The sequence below is a fragment of the Limanda limanda genome, chromosome 12, assembly GCF_963576545.1.
Source record: "Limanda limanda chromosome 12, fLimLim1.1, whole genome shotgun sequence".
In the NCBI taxonomy this organism is placed as follows: Eukaryota; Metazoa; Chordata; class Actinopteri; order Pleuronectiformes; family Pleuronectidae; genus Limanda; species Limanda limanda.
The window spans coordinates 7,081,533-7,096,775 of NC_083647.1; the positions used below are offsets into that span (position 1 = coordinate 7,081,533).

Below are 15,243 nucleotides of genomic sequence, written 5' to 3' on the forward strand. Positions count from 1 at the left end.
CCGAGGACAGCACCCAGCGAGCCCGAGCACCGTGACAGGAACGCCCCGAGCTGAGGGGGGGGCTGTGGCTCGTAACTTACCCCGGTCGCCAACTCTGCCCCCCGCCAGACCTCCGCCTCTCACCCCTCTCCCCGGCTGGTTAGCTTCCCCCCTCGGCTAGCTTCCCAGCTAACACCCGCCGCCCTGGGGCCATGTAGCGAGACATTCATGGAGCTCAACCCAGAGCTCGCCATCATCACCATCATCTCACCGGTGGGGGGTCACTGGTGAGATGATGGTGACCCCCCACCATCATCTGGGGAGCTCCGGGGAGAAACGCAATTCGCCGTGGAGAGCGCGTCTCCCCGGGATAGAGTCTCCGTGGTCTTCGCCTCGACGATCGGCATGTTTATCGGTCACTTAGATGTCTGACGGGTCGCGTGCTAGCGTTAGCTCTCTAATCTTCACATCATGTACAGTATGTGTGTGTGTGTGTATTTCCTTTCCATGGAAGTCCTTACTTTACAGGTATTTTTTGATTGCATAAGCACTAAAATCCAAAGTATTACACAATTATCAAGACCTTACACTCAGGGAGCAAAACATGGGCCCAGATCTGCACCACTGTACACAGTACTCTAATCACTGAGAAGAAGAATTGCTCAAAGTGTTTTAGGTTAGCAGCAGCAGCATGTAACTGGTTCCAACAGAATTAAGTCATATAAGCGATCATATTTGTGATCAAAATTCAATCATCAATATTTCGTTTTCTAGTCATCATCAATCAATCAATTTTTTTTCTATTGCCCATATTCGCAAATCACAATTTTTCTCATAGGGCTTTAACAAGGTGTGACATCCTCTGCCCTTAACCCTCAACAAGGGTCAAAAAAGAACATAGAAACCTCAGAGAGCCACATGTGAGGGATCCCTCTCCCTGGACGGACAGAAGTGCAATAGATGAGTGAATCTAGTGGGTGTGACTGTGATGTCAGGACCTGGTATTTGTGAACTACAGTTCGGCCTACATATATATTTAAAGCATGGCCACATGTCCTTCGTTCTGGAGAAAACCAGATTCTCCAGAACTCAGTCTCCTAGGATGCTTGAAACGTCCCATGAGGTGTGAAAACCGACCGGACACACAAGTTTCAACCACTATTGGAAAGTTAATGTTAGTTATGTAAGGATCTTCACACTATGCTCTTTCTCTAACTTGGCACCAACACACACACACACACGCATCTCCCCAAACATCTCTCTGACCCCTGCCACATGTCGTAAACATACTAGGGGGGATGGGTTATTGGCCTCACAACAAAGCCACAGACACAACCAAACACCCGCATACTCACACAGACATCTTTATATAGTAAGTACATCTTTAGTAATTTGTGTTTTATACATTATCATTTTCCTAATAAATGTTTTTCTTTCACAAATGTTGTTTTAATGAATGTTGCATTAGTGTGAATTTTGCCAACCTCTACACTGCCAAGAACTCTATATCCTTCAACTTAGCTGTCTATCTATGTGGTAATTTTGGTTATATTTATTAATTTAATTGCTAATCAGAGTTCCAAATTTGTAGTTAGTACTTTCATGAGACTAAACAATAAATTGGCTATATTTTCCGTTCCTTTGAAGGGTGGTGCCCCCAGGTAACTTTAATCAATTATAGTTATTATTTAATAACCAAACGTTAGGTTAAACTTTTAATCAAGGTATAGTCGTAAGATGTGTGTTTTTAGTTTGCTGTGTAAGATGTGTAGACTTTCTGTCCTGATGTAATTGAGGAGCTCATTCCACCATTAGGAGCCAGGACAGCAGAGAGTGGTGATGTTGTTGAGTGGCAGCTGTCCATCGCAGTGAGGGAGTAACAAGCTGATTGGCAGATGCAGAGCGGATTGAACGGGCTGGGGTGTAACATGTGACCATGTCCTGGATGTAGACTGGACCCGATTGGTTCACAGCACGGTACGTAAGTACTAATGTTTTGAAACGTATACGTGCAGCCACTGACAACCAGTGAAGGGAGCGTAGTAGTGCAAGTGAATTTAGGTTAAAGACCAGTCGAGCTGCTACATTCTGGATGAGCTGCAGATGTCGGATGGCACTAGCAGGTTGACCTGCCAGGAAGGAGGTGCGGTAGTCTACTCATGAGATGACCAGAACCTGCGCCACCTTCTGAGTGAGAAGGGGGCGTATTCTCCTGATATTGTGCAGCATGAATCTACAGCAACGTGTTGTTGCAGAAATGTTGGCAGTGAGGGAGAGTTGACTGTTGAGCGTCACGCCCAAGTTTCTTTAAGTCTGGGTGGGAGCTAACACAAAGTTGAACGCTGAGCTCCCAGCACATAACTTAAAGGAATTTAATTCCTTGTATGTAAAAACCTACTTGGCAAGGAAACGAGATTCTATGACATGTTAAGTCCTGTCGCCGACTACTGACACGGAAGGAGGAAGGGTGAGGTAAGAAGGGGTGAAGGTAGAAGAGTGAGAGGGTTCAGGACAACCGTCCCCTTATCCGTCTTTTCTATGTGTAATCATTTGTCTGCTGGTTCAGACGTTTGTCTTCGTTCTTCACCTTCACTCTCTCCAGCTGCTCCACTTTTCTCCTCCACTTCCTCGCAACACCCTCCAGCTCATTCTCCGTCTCACTCAGCTCGTCAAGCCAGGTATGATTCTGTGGAAGCTCGTCTCTTCTTTGTTTCTGTCTGAATCAACTCGTGCTTGTGTCTCACGTCCTCCTCCAGCTTCATCCGTTCACTTTTCAGTTGGTGAACTTGCTCCTTCAGTGACGTGTGTCCTCTGTTGACAGCCTCCATCTTCCTACAGCTCAGTCCCTCAGCTGGAGTACTCCTGCTGCAGCTTCACCTCCAGCGTCTCTGCCCGACTCTTCTTCAGCTCCTTGTCTTTTGCAGTGAGCGCGGCCAGGCAGTCGATGGAGGCGTTGGGACAAGATCACCTTTTCTTTTCTGCATCAGTGATTTAAAATGTAAGAATAGTGAGGAAGGTCTGATTAAAGCTTTGATAGGTTGAATTCTACTGTGTTGTTATTGGATATGTGTGTAGAACAGCTCTTTGTGGGAATATGTGAAGTACATGTGTCTATTCAGAGTTCACAGTGATAAATGCATGTTTATGTGGTTCTAAATATGTTCCTGTGGGTTTTTTCTGTTGCTCTGATCAGACGGCACTTGACCATTTCTCTCAGTGTTGGCTGTGATCGAGCGTCATTGGAAAGCCATCAGTGTGCGTCAGTTCTGTGGAACCTGGGACGTCATGGATCTAATGGAGGAGGGAACGTGAGCTGTGGAGTTAAAAACTGTAGCACGCCAGGCTTCTGGAGAAACTGCTCCAACCAAGACTGTCAGGAGGAAGAAACAATGTCTGTATTGATCTTCCTTGGTGGGTACAAAACAATGGTGATGATACTGTAGACGATTTTAAAATGATACAGCCAGCTACTGTTATTATTATTATTATTATTATTAATTGTAAAAATATAAAAAACAACTTCAACCTTTATCTGAAAGACAGAAAATTCTAACATTTTCGTCTTATAACTAATTAAACAATTTGTGAAGTTATTACAAAGAAAAACTGAGTTGAGATGATTCTACAGTAAATACAAAGCAGCTGCTTAGCTTAGCTTAGCATAAAGACAGGTTTGTCCTCTTAGCCTGATTCTGTCAATAATTAATTAACAGATCCTCCTCCCAGGACCTTTAAATATCACCAATTAAAACGTTATATATTGTTATATAAACACATGCACACAAGCATTTTCATAGATTTAAAATCATATTAAACATATTAAACTGCACAGTTGCTCCCGTCTGTTTCCAGTGAACATGCTGAATTACATCTGCAATATTTTAACTGAAACTGTAAAAACAATCTGGAAAATGAATAAAAGTGCTTGAGGAAAAGTGAGAGTTAATGACTAGTAAAAATATATATACTGTATGTCGTATGTGTTTTCCAGATTTAGATATGCAGTAACTTTTTTTAAAGTTAATCTGTAGTATTTGGCCAGAAAGCTTCAGCAGAATGACGCAAATTAATTGTTTAAGCAAGTTAAAGTTATAAATAACTGTAAATTATTTCTCCCGTCTTATATTGATATGATCACTGGGGCTGAAAATGTTGCTGAGCTATGGATAAAACATTTAGAGGATATTTCTACATGACTCCGTGTTGTTTCTTATATTTTTGTACTAGTCTCTCATAGCAGTTTAGGAAAAAACTGAAAAAAACATCTTCTTGTGCCAGTCATCATGAGAACAAGTTATAATTGTGAACGTTTTTTACCATTTTCCATTGTGGACTGAACATGTGTACATTTTTGATTCTCATGAAAATCAATCATCAATATTTCGTTTTCTAGGGTCGTTGACTGTGATTCTGGTTTTACTGATAATCTTCGGCCTTGTTGGAAACACACTGACTCTTCTGGTGTTTTGGCTTCGCCCAAACATGAGAAGCTCCACCTACCTCTACCTGAGCAGCATGGCTGTTAGTGACCTGCTGACTCTGCTGCTGCAGCCTCTGGATCTTTATATGGTGCCCTCACATATATCCCATAATACTTATATACTTATACACCTTTTTGTGTCAGTTCGCTGTGATTTGACCAGATACTTGTGGTTTATCTGAATGTGCACTAAACGGATTGTGTCTCTTGCAGATCTGGAAAGGCTGGAAGTTAGGAGTCTCCTTCTGTAAGCTGACCCACTTCCTCTCAGTGTTCTGCACCTTCTGCACCATCCTCCACATCACCTTTCTCTCCCTGGAGAGGTACCTGGTTGTCTGCTGGCCAATCACCTCCAAGACGCTGGTGACACGTCGCAGAACCAGGGCTCTGATTGGCTGCCTCTGGCTGGTAGCGGCTGTCACTGCAGCACCAGTGCCGGTCGTGGTGGTAGTGGAGTACTTTAAGATAGTGGATCATATGGGAAGAGAGGTTGATTACGAAGGTTGCGGGGTATCACAATCCTCATTCTCCTCTGGCCTCATGTTGACCATATTAATTCTCTACAACCTGTATGTCCTGGTACCCCTGTGCATCCTGGGACTGGTCTTCATCCTGATTGGACGGACTCTGAGGCTCCGTCCACAAAGCAGCCGTAAAGACAAGAGTCACCGACACACAATCAAGATGCTGGGTGAGAAACACAATCCAACACACACCCTTAGGTTCAGAATTTAGCTTTTACCAAACACATCTGACAAAGGCTGACGAACAGATTTAATACTTTGTCTTCATCTCGTCTTGCACAGCTGGAGCCGGAGTCGAAGCTGTATCATCCAATAGATAACCTAACTAAATTTACCTGAAAAAGAACTCACCAGTTTTATAAGAACCACATTAAATGACAGATACCATCGTTGACAATATATTTTATGTATATTTTGACGTTTTAGCTTGGTCCATGTCCCGCCTGTTACCATCAAGGAGGCAGGCAAGGTGTAGGACCTGCAGCCAGCCACCAGGGGGCAATCAAGATGCTTTGGCTTCACTTTTGGGGAGCAGTCATGTCGTCCATCTTTATTTCCAGCTGTTGGTCAGTTTAGGGGCTTCATCACAGTGACACGAGTAGAAAGGCTCCTACAGATGCTTCCTTTCATACCAGAGAAAGCTCTGATGAGTGAATCCTTCCAGGTCCAACATGTCCAAGGACTCATTGCACTTTGGGGACGAACCGTATCAACTCAACTAACGGCTCACATGTTAAAAACCAAGAGGCATTACGCTTTCTGTTGTGTCCAACTTAAGGACAGGACAAGCTTCTCCTCGGTGGACCAGACGTTCTCATTTAGCTTCAGCCTTCACAGTCTACCTGACCGAAGAAGGAGTTGGGTTGAGTAGATTGTGTCCTCTGAAGGTTGCAGCCCCTGAACTGAGACACAGCTCTCTTGTTTAACAGTGTGAGAAATGTATTCCATCATCTGCAGATATCGATGATTCTCATGTCCACGTCCTGTGTCTTTCTCCTAATGTCCATCAGGAGTGATCTTCTTGGCCTTCGTCCTGTGCTGGCTGCCTGACATCGTCAGCCTGACCATGATCTATTGTTCTTTGACAGCCGGTTCTAGCAGTACACGCAATAACACACACACTTACAGTACACACAATAACACACACACTGACAGTACACACAATAACAAACTGACTTTAACATTAAGTTTTCTTTTCTTTGCCTCCTGGATCCTCTCCCGTCTCAGTCCTGTCATTAACCCTCTGGTGTACAACCTGATGTCCACCAGGTACAGACACGCTGTGCGTAGCCTCGTGCACACACAACGTCGGCCTCACACCGTCTCACTGACTTAGCACACGCTCTCATCAGGATACTCCACAACCACAACCACGTATATGTAAACATATACGGCACACGTAACAACAGCAGAAACACAAGGTAGCTGTGATGATTACTGGTGGTTCTGCAACGACCATATTAACAAACACACAGCTTACACACAGCCAGTGGCGATTTTAGCCTGAAATTCCTGGTGCGGCAATTTTGTATGACGTCAAGTCACCAGGTAGCTGATTATTATAAGCAGTAGGCCTATATAGACCAGTAAGATATACCATGGGCTGCATTTTGAGTGCCAGCAGGCAGCAGAAATCCTATTTCAAATACATTTCACATGCTTTAGCGCTCAGCCCGACACAAAGATGTTGCCTATAATACAGCATTAAAGTAAATTGATTGCAACAAAGTAAAAAGATTAGACAGACACATAGCTCAAATAACTTGCATAATTTATTAATTTATTATTATCAACATGAGGCGACATGCACCAGCTTCATCAGCACAACACTATGTGTTTTCCTCCCTAACTAAAGACGACCTGCAACTGTTTAGATTTGGCAGTCATTGCTAAGTGTCATGGATAATATAGTTAATTTCTAAATTCATTATATATTATATATTCAAATGAACACTTATTAGACCAATGTTTATCTTTTGCTTTCTGATTTGATACACTTTAGATAAGAACCCAGTGTTTTATTTTTCTTCTTTGCCATAAGAGACAGAACACGGTCAGCACAGCTGTGTCCTTCAGGCTCGTCCGTACCTAATAAAATGATAGGAAACATAAAAGTATGGCATTATTGTAGAGGAAGTGTTACTTATGAACAAAGCTTGTATCCTTATTTTCTGTGGATATTCAAGTACTGATTTTGAATATGGTTTTGGATTAAACTGTGCACTATCAAGACAATGAATGTAATGTATGGAGTTCTTCCACATTATAAGTATTGCATATATTATTTAATACATTATGTATTATATGCAATACTTTACTTTGATTGTTTGTAAGTTATGAAAACATGTCTGTACCTGGAGTCAGTGTTGAAGTGATGACTCAGTGTTCAGTCTGGTTGGATTCCTGTTGTCTCATGTTTGACATCCTAGAGGAACATTCAACAAAAATAAACAGATATAGAAAGTCATACATGTGCCATGTTAACTCCTTAACAGACTTTTACATGGTAAAAATAAAAGTTTATTACTTCAAAGTTCATCAGATTATAATCATTTCAGTTTAGGAAATAGGTGGTGGGTAAGATTAACGATGTAAAAAACTGAATATAGTACTACTATAAATACTCACGTTTCAGTTGTTGATCACAGTAAATCTGTTTCTGCAGAAAATAATCTGTGTAACGTAGTCAAGTCAAATGGGTTGGCGAGTGAAATAACTTTACATTCAATTAGATATCTTACGTGTGGGGGCTTATTCTCCAAACACACTCATCCTCATAAACTAACGCTTCTCTCTGCTGGGTGGTCCGGATCATGTGGCTTCATGTCGGGACAATAACTCCGTAGGCTATGGTCCCGTTAGCATCGCTATTACTGCTGCTAGCATGCCTGCGGGCTAGCCGAGCTAAGCTAACAACCAGGTACAGGTAGCTGCGAAGCACTACTTACAGATAAATACAAATACTAAACTTGACAAAACTCAGAAACGGGAGCTCACACGTCATTAGCCTCTCTGCCAGGAGAACAAGCAGAACTTCAAAACGTATTATTCATCCGATGTGAGTGAACCTGTCCACAGTCTTTGGTGGTGTCCACTGACGAGGTACCCTGTTAGCTCAAGTGACGTCGAACCGGAGCGTCAGCCTGTTTCCGGGTGACGCTGACGCTGGAGTCGAGTAGCTTGCTGGGAGACGTCGTGGGGCTCATCTGCATAATCACCACCTTCCAATGTTAACAGTGGCCTGTGTGCTTCACGCTGATTGGTGCTCCCATGGCACTGGTCTGCCGCTTGCCCCGTTGTGCCCACAGCAGAGACGGACGGCAAGAGGGAACAATTTCACAAAGCAAGCACACAGACAGAAACATACACGAATCAAATTACTTATCAATCAAATTACAAGACTATAATGCTTGTGAGTCAAGTTTATTCACACACACATTCACGCTACTTTGCATATAAAATAAAATAAACTATATACTTTTGCTACAAAGTTCAGATATGCAGTATTTAGTTTTCTGCACAACAGCGCCAACTGGTGGGGCTGTGCCCCTAGTGTAGAAACGCCACTGCACACAGCTAACCTTGCTAACTGAGCTAGCAGCAGGTATTTACAGATTTTCTGTCACAGTAACATTCAGACATTTACGCAATCTACTCAGGGTGGGTGGGGCCTTACCTATCCTCCGATTGGTTAGTTTAAGGCAAGTCCAGTGATGATTCGTTGGAGTTTTGGGAACGATTTCTTTTTCTTTCTCTTTTTTGTTGTCTCTTTTCTCTCTTATCTTTTGGTTTATAGTATTTTATTCCAAGTTCAATGTCCTGTAGGGTTAAGCTGAATACTCGGATGAAACGAGGATCCGGTCCAGATACTGAACTCTAACGAGCACGAAAACAAATCCGAGTAAAATGTGTCCCTATCCGGACTTGTGATGAATGAAAAAGTTCACTGCTGCTGCGCACACAACACGATCATGTCGTTGTCACAGCCGCTCTGTCCACAGGGATACTAACGTGTAACATCATTATCTATGATCAAGTGTCCTCAGCGTCCACTGGCCGGGTCAGCGTGCACCAAGCCCAGCCGGACGCTCACGCAACAAGCGCTCCTCTCTCGCCCTAACTCACACACACACCCACACCACATAATTAACATTGTGTTTTACTTTGTGTAGATATTAAAAATACAGCATCCCCCTCCCCCACCGAAAACAAAAAGTACGACAGGTAGTAAAAAAGACCTGTGATCAGTCATACACACATCACAACATTTAAATGTACCCTTTTTTAAAAGTTGAGTATGAAACTCATTGAGTTGAGTATGTTTATGAACACATGCCATTGACTTAATACTTCTTAATACTACATGTGTTTTGTTTAAGTTGATTCACTGAAGTTTATAGAAAGCGTGAAATTAATCTGAAGCTCAATTCTGAGGCTGTTCTGTAAAGAGTTTTCTAATAAACAATAAAAATACAAACTTGTGTTTTAAGCCATTTCCGGGTACGGATATGAATCATTTTCCATTTTTCTATGTCTCTTTTCTTTGATGGATATTCTGTGTTTAGGATTATTGGTGTAGCCTACAGGTTTGGATCATCACTTTAGTTTTAATTTGAGCAACTCTTCATTTAATTTACTAATTCAGTTTACTGTGGGATGATGTGATTTCATAATGCACTGATGAATGGATGGAAATATTTTTTCATGTTGTGATTTTTATTAGATCAAGTACAATTTCTATCCGTTTTTCCCTTAGTCGTGAAAACAGGGTTTAAGCAACAGAGTTGAACAATCAAAAGACACAGGATGATACCAAGCAAGGACAAAACTATGTCTTATTTGGCTTTACGGCGTCGACCGAGCCCAAGTTGCAGTCTGCAGGCATCCCTCTACCACGACTTGACCTGCTCGCCACATGTTGGAGAAGAGTTGTCGAATAAACACAGAGACTGAATCGCAGTGCAAGAGTCCGTTTATTACCAAATCTGTATCAGTATTTATAAACCTCAATAAACAGGATTGTTGCCATTGCTGACGTATGCACTTGCATGTCTCCTTTCCTAGAAGTCCTTACTCTAAGTATATGTGGAGTACTCTCTAATCTTCACATCATGTATGTGTGTGTGTGTGCGTGCATGTTTCCTTTCCATAGAAGTCCTTACTTTACAGTTTTTTTTCGATTGCATAAACACTAAAATCAAAAGTATTACAAAAAAATAAATAATGACTGAGGAAATATTGACAGATAGAGTTGTTCAGGCTTGGAATCTGATCATGAGACAGAGTGTTGGTGGTGATAGGACAATGCACAGTGGAGTTATGACAACATCGTCTCCTTTGGCGAAGGATGAACCTTCGCCGTACCTCAATGATTACACGGTTTGAGGAAATGTCCCAATTCTGAGAGGGAGAGAGACGTAACCTTTGCAAGACACACAGATTCCTTTGATCTTTGAACACTGACACTGCAGGAGTGGAGTTGTTTGTTTACGGCTGAGCATCAAATGATTCATGGTCCATGTATGTCCGCGTTACAGAACATCGTGTTTTAACGGCGTGTAATCAATCTTTGACGCCACACCACGGTCACAACGTGTGACGCAAAAAACATCTTTGAATAACTTTGGATCTCCATCTTGTTGTGATGACACTCATCTCAATTTGAAGTCGTTCTGATGTAAGCCCTGGGACAAGTACCTCAAAGTAAAAATGTGGACTATGGCCACTAAATGCAAAATAGCAGGCTTCCTGTTGCTTTTTTCCAATTCCACCTCCTTTTTTGTTTGTCTGGTCATGACACACCTGTGAATCGTTTTTTGTGAAGATCGGTCAATGTAAACACGGTCCGGGGGCACCCTTTGTTCCATTTTGCGACGCACATCGAGAATTCCTCCAGAATACGTAAATTTTCACCACTTTCTAAATTTCTGCAAATTTTGGTAAGAATTTGAGTATGTTAAAGCCCACAAAAAGCCAATTAATTTACCTGAATAATAATAATAATAATATATATAATACTATCGCATACTTTTTCTGTTATCAGCCTACTGTAAAAATGGCATTTAATCATGTTTTCTAGAGTTGGAGAGTGAGTTTTTAGGTTAGCACATTTTTCCTTGCAAAGTGGTAATGGCACTAGGGGAGGGAGAAAAGAGTGGCCTCTATGGGCCCTGTAGCCTACTGTTCACGGTGTAAATTTGATTACAAAGGGTTGATACTGAGGCCGTATGTTTAACAAATATACCACCAGCTCTGTGTCATTTGTATGGTATAATTTTGGAAAAATGGAAAACGCATTGGACTTTTGGGAGACCCCTTGACCCAGTAGTATAAAAGCATATAGTTACTTGCTGCTCCAACATTAACTGCAACAGCGTCCCAACATTTGTCTGTTTTGGTGTTGTCTTTATACAACACGTGCTGAGGATCATACAACTCACTGTACTTCTCCACTTCAATTATTAATTTAATGTCATCCATCTTCAAGAACTTCTCCGCTATATAACATGTGTGGCTGTAGCGGATGGGCAGAGGGGGACATTTAAAAATGTGATTGGTCAAATTGGTCAAATTAAAACTCCAGGACAACAGAAGGGAAATACAAAGTATGAGATGCATATTTGATCATTGATATCATATAAAAAATGTCATCAATATTGTTTATTGGAATTATGTCTTATTTAGAATAATGTCCATAGTTGGAATATTTCTGTACATGTAAATATCGTCATTGTGTGCAAAATGTGATGATCTGTCATTTTAGTTTGCTAAAGTCTGTCTCTTTGTGTTTTCTACTTCCTGTCTTATTTTGTAGTCTTGTGTTCCTGGTGTGTTGTCTCTGTCTTCACTTCCTGACGGTGATTATCTTCCTCAGTCCTCATGTGTTTCACCTGTGTCCAATTGCCCTTGTCTTCCCTGTGTATTTAAGCCACTGTGTTTCCCCTTGTCCTCTGTCGGGTTGTACTGGTTGTTACATGTCGTTTCACGTCGTCTGAATGGTTAGTTCTTGTCTGCTGTTTCGTCCAGCTTCCATGTGCTTGTTTTCCTTGTTCTCTGTGCGCCTTGTCGCCAGTGCTACTGCTAGTGTTCCTGTTTTGTTTGTTCGTCTTGTTAAAGGACTTTTTGTTATATTAAATTACTTTTATTTGATACCTCTGCATCCTGGGACCATCTCTCCCTCATCTAACCGTGACAGAACCCGACCAGAACATGGACCCAGCAGAGGTTAGTTTTTTGTGCAAAAGAGTTAAATATTTTGATGTTCTGGTGTCTGAGTTGGAGGATGGATGCCCAGACATCGCACAGACCATGGAGGAGATTGTGAAGATGGAGGCCTGGCTTGAGGACCGCTCCTGGGTGGTCCACACCGTGCCATACCTTCCGGAGGTGCAGGAGAGGCTGTGGACGTGGCGCAACACGGCAGTCCCATCTTCTAACCCTTTTGAGGGAACCCGCCTGGCCCTGGGTGGACCTCGCAGCGGTTGGTGGCAGTTGTCGGAGCAGTGCCCCCGCATCTCCAAGTCCAGCTCGCAGGCGCCATCCTCCAGCCCCAGCCGTAGTCTTCTACTCTGGTAGCGGCGGGACCTTTTGGGGACCCCGCAACCTCAAGAGGTTTCCTGGGGCAGGTTGCGGTCGTTGGAGAGGGGGCGTCCACAGCAGAAGCCTCTCTCCAGCAGCAGGCTCAGAGGCACCAGCCAGCTCCAGCTCTGACTGGGCTCCAGCCAGCTCCAGTCCCTGCATCAGCTCCGACTGGGTCCCAGCTCGCTCCAGTCCCTGCTCCACGCTGGCGGTTCCTGGCTGACATCACGTCTCTTCCAACGTCGGAAGAGTTTCCCCTTGTCCTGTCGGGTTGTACTGGTTGTTACATGTCGTTTCACGTCGTCTGAATGGTTAGTTCTTGTCTGCTGATTCGTCCAGCTTCCATGTGCTTGTTTTCCTTGTTCTCTGTGCGCCTTGTCGCTACTGCTAGTGTTCCTGTTTTGTTTGTTTGTCTTGTTAAAGGACTTTTTGTTATATTAAATTACTTTTAATTGATACCTCTGCATCCTGGGTCCATCTCTCCCTCATCTAACCGTGACACAAATGCTCACTTTACCCTCACCTCTTAATATGTATGGATAACACAAAGTAATTTAGAAGAGGATCTGTGTTTAAGATAAACACTTAAAAGATAACAAGTAATTTTTCCTGTCCATCAGCTGTGAGTATCTGCAGTAAACGTCTCTCCTACTGAAGCGTTTTCTCTCCTGCAGCTAAGTATAGAGCGACATCTAATCACACACTCACACACTGGTACATACTATAGCCTGAGGAGTAAGACGAGCGGTGGCTTCTCTTCACTGGCAAACTCGCGCAGTAGAGTCAACTGCCACCAGCAGCAGTGAGTTTGTATGCAGTGCACTAGATGATGAGAATGCAGATATGATAGTCGAGCTACAGTCGACTTTTTCTCCACGCGGCTGTCGGAGCCGTCTCAGATGTCAAGACGGTGTCTGTTCCTTCTGCATCTACGCAGGCACAGTCCACGGCCGGCAGCCGACTAATGAACAGGACGCATAACAGGAGCCCAATTGTTTTTACCCGTCTGACAAGTTGGGGCAACTTCACAACTGCATGAATAATGTCCAAGTTCCCATGTCTAGCACCATCAGTGAGGCTTGTGGGAGAAGTGTCTGTGTTGGAATAAAGGTTAACTTCATCAGAGCAGCTCAATCCACAATACTGACATGAACTCCATGCTCTCCTCTCTTCTTTTTCACAGCTTTAGCTAAACTTTGATGGTTGCCTTACTCCAATTATACCCAAAGCTACACCAAGTACGATGGTTTTACTAACATTACTCAAACTTTAACTATATAGCCTCAATATTTTTTTCTTCACTTCCCATAACACAAACATAGATGCTATGTGCAGATATTGTTGACAGAGCAAACTAATAAAATAAATAAACCAAAGGTGAATTGTAAGGGAAGCAAAACTATTACAGTACATTTGAGATTAGATTTCCTTTATTCATTTCGCAATCAATCATGCTGCATGCAATTGGGAAATTCAACCCCTGCCTTTCACCCATCCGTAGGTGGACACAGCACACTGAACACAAAACACAAAAGGGCAGTGACCACACAAAGCAGTGGGCAGCTATATACTGGAAAGCGCCCGGGGAGTGATGTAAACTAGCTTATTTTTGGGATTGTTTGTCTGCACATTGGTAAACAGAGTGGTGCAAATGTGGACAACAGAAATGATTCACCAATATTCAACATCTTCATAACTAAGTAATAATAATTATAATAATATAAAAGAGGTAATTTTACTCAGATGAAACAAAGTCACAAACCTGTCTGCCATCTTTGGGGTCAATGGTCAGCAAAGGCCCAGAACCGTTAAATAAACCCTGAGTAACTTCGCATAGACGATTACCATTAGAAGGACACACAGAATGTCAATTTGGTTATGTACACAATGTTTATCTGTGTCTATACTGATGACCAACTCAACATTAAAGGTTCGAACAGTAAATAGCACACATTATGGCGGAAATAGCATCTTTGAGGACCAGTTTGAGCCAAGAGCTTACGGAGTGAAGAATTTAGGAAAGTAAGGACATTTTGGCTGATCCTCTTTCAAAAGGCTGTTTGGGGGTTAGTTAGGGTAAGTAGCTCGAGAATGCATTATGCCAATGAGTGTTCTCACTAAGAAGAAGAGTGTGTGTGTGTGTGTGTGTGTGTGAGAGAGAGAGACAGAGTGAGTAAGTGAGAGATTGGGGTGAATGTTAAAGACACAATGACCATGGCAGACATGAATGATGGGTGTATTGACTTTACATCAACTAAGTGTCTGATGGAAGGGTGTGTGTGTGTGTGTGTGTGTACGTAAAATAGAGGACGCCTCTCTTCTACCACCACACAGAAACTCACAGTCACAGGGTGAGAACTGACTTGCAGCCAAGTGGAAACTTAATTGGCACCTGGATCTTCAGGCCTGTCACTCAGCGCGGACCTATGAACAAAGCTGTAAGAATCTAACTCAGTGGTGGACACGCTGGGGTTAAGTGTCGCACGATAGGCCAGAGGGGACGTGAAATGAGCAATGCAAGAGATAAGGCAAATCATATTTCTGCAAAGATAAATTATCAAATAGCTAATATTTTGCTTTCCTCCACTGAATCATTTGAAGCCTCCAGGTCTGTGATAATTAATTAAATGAAACATACTTAAGAGGGTGAATCATTGCTCACCACTCGTGGGCGTATTCAGC

General features: G+C 42.7%; 1 protein-coding gene across 1 annotated transcript; it reads left to right on the top strand.

The window, feature by feature from the left end:
* Nucleotides 1-207: 207 nt before the first annotated feature.
* LOC133015698 (growth hormone secretagogue receptor type 1-like) lies at nucleotides 208-6,314 on the top strand. Its single transcript, XM_061082964.1, has 8 exons — nucleotides 208-266; nucleotides 2,582-2,657; nucleotides 2,801-2,931; nucleotides 3,173-3,351; nucleotides 4,373-4,548; nucleotides 4,673-5,150; nucleotides 5,994-6,083; nucleotides 6,253-6,314. The coding sequence occupies exons 1-8, from the start codon at nucleotides 208-210 to the stop codon at nucleotides 6,312-6,314; spliced, it is 1,251 nt and encodes a 416-aa protein (XP_060938947.1).
* Nucleotides 6,315-15,243: the final 8,929 nt, after the last annotated feature.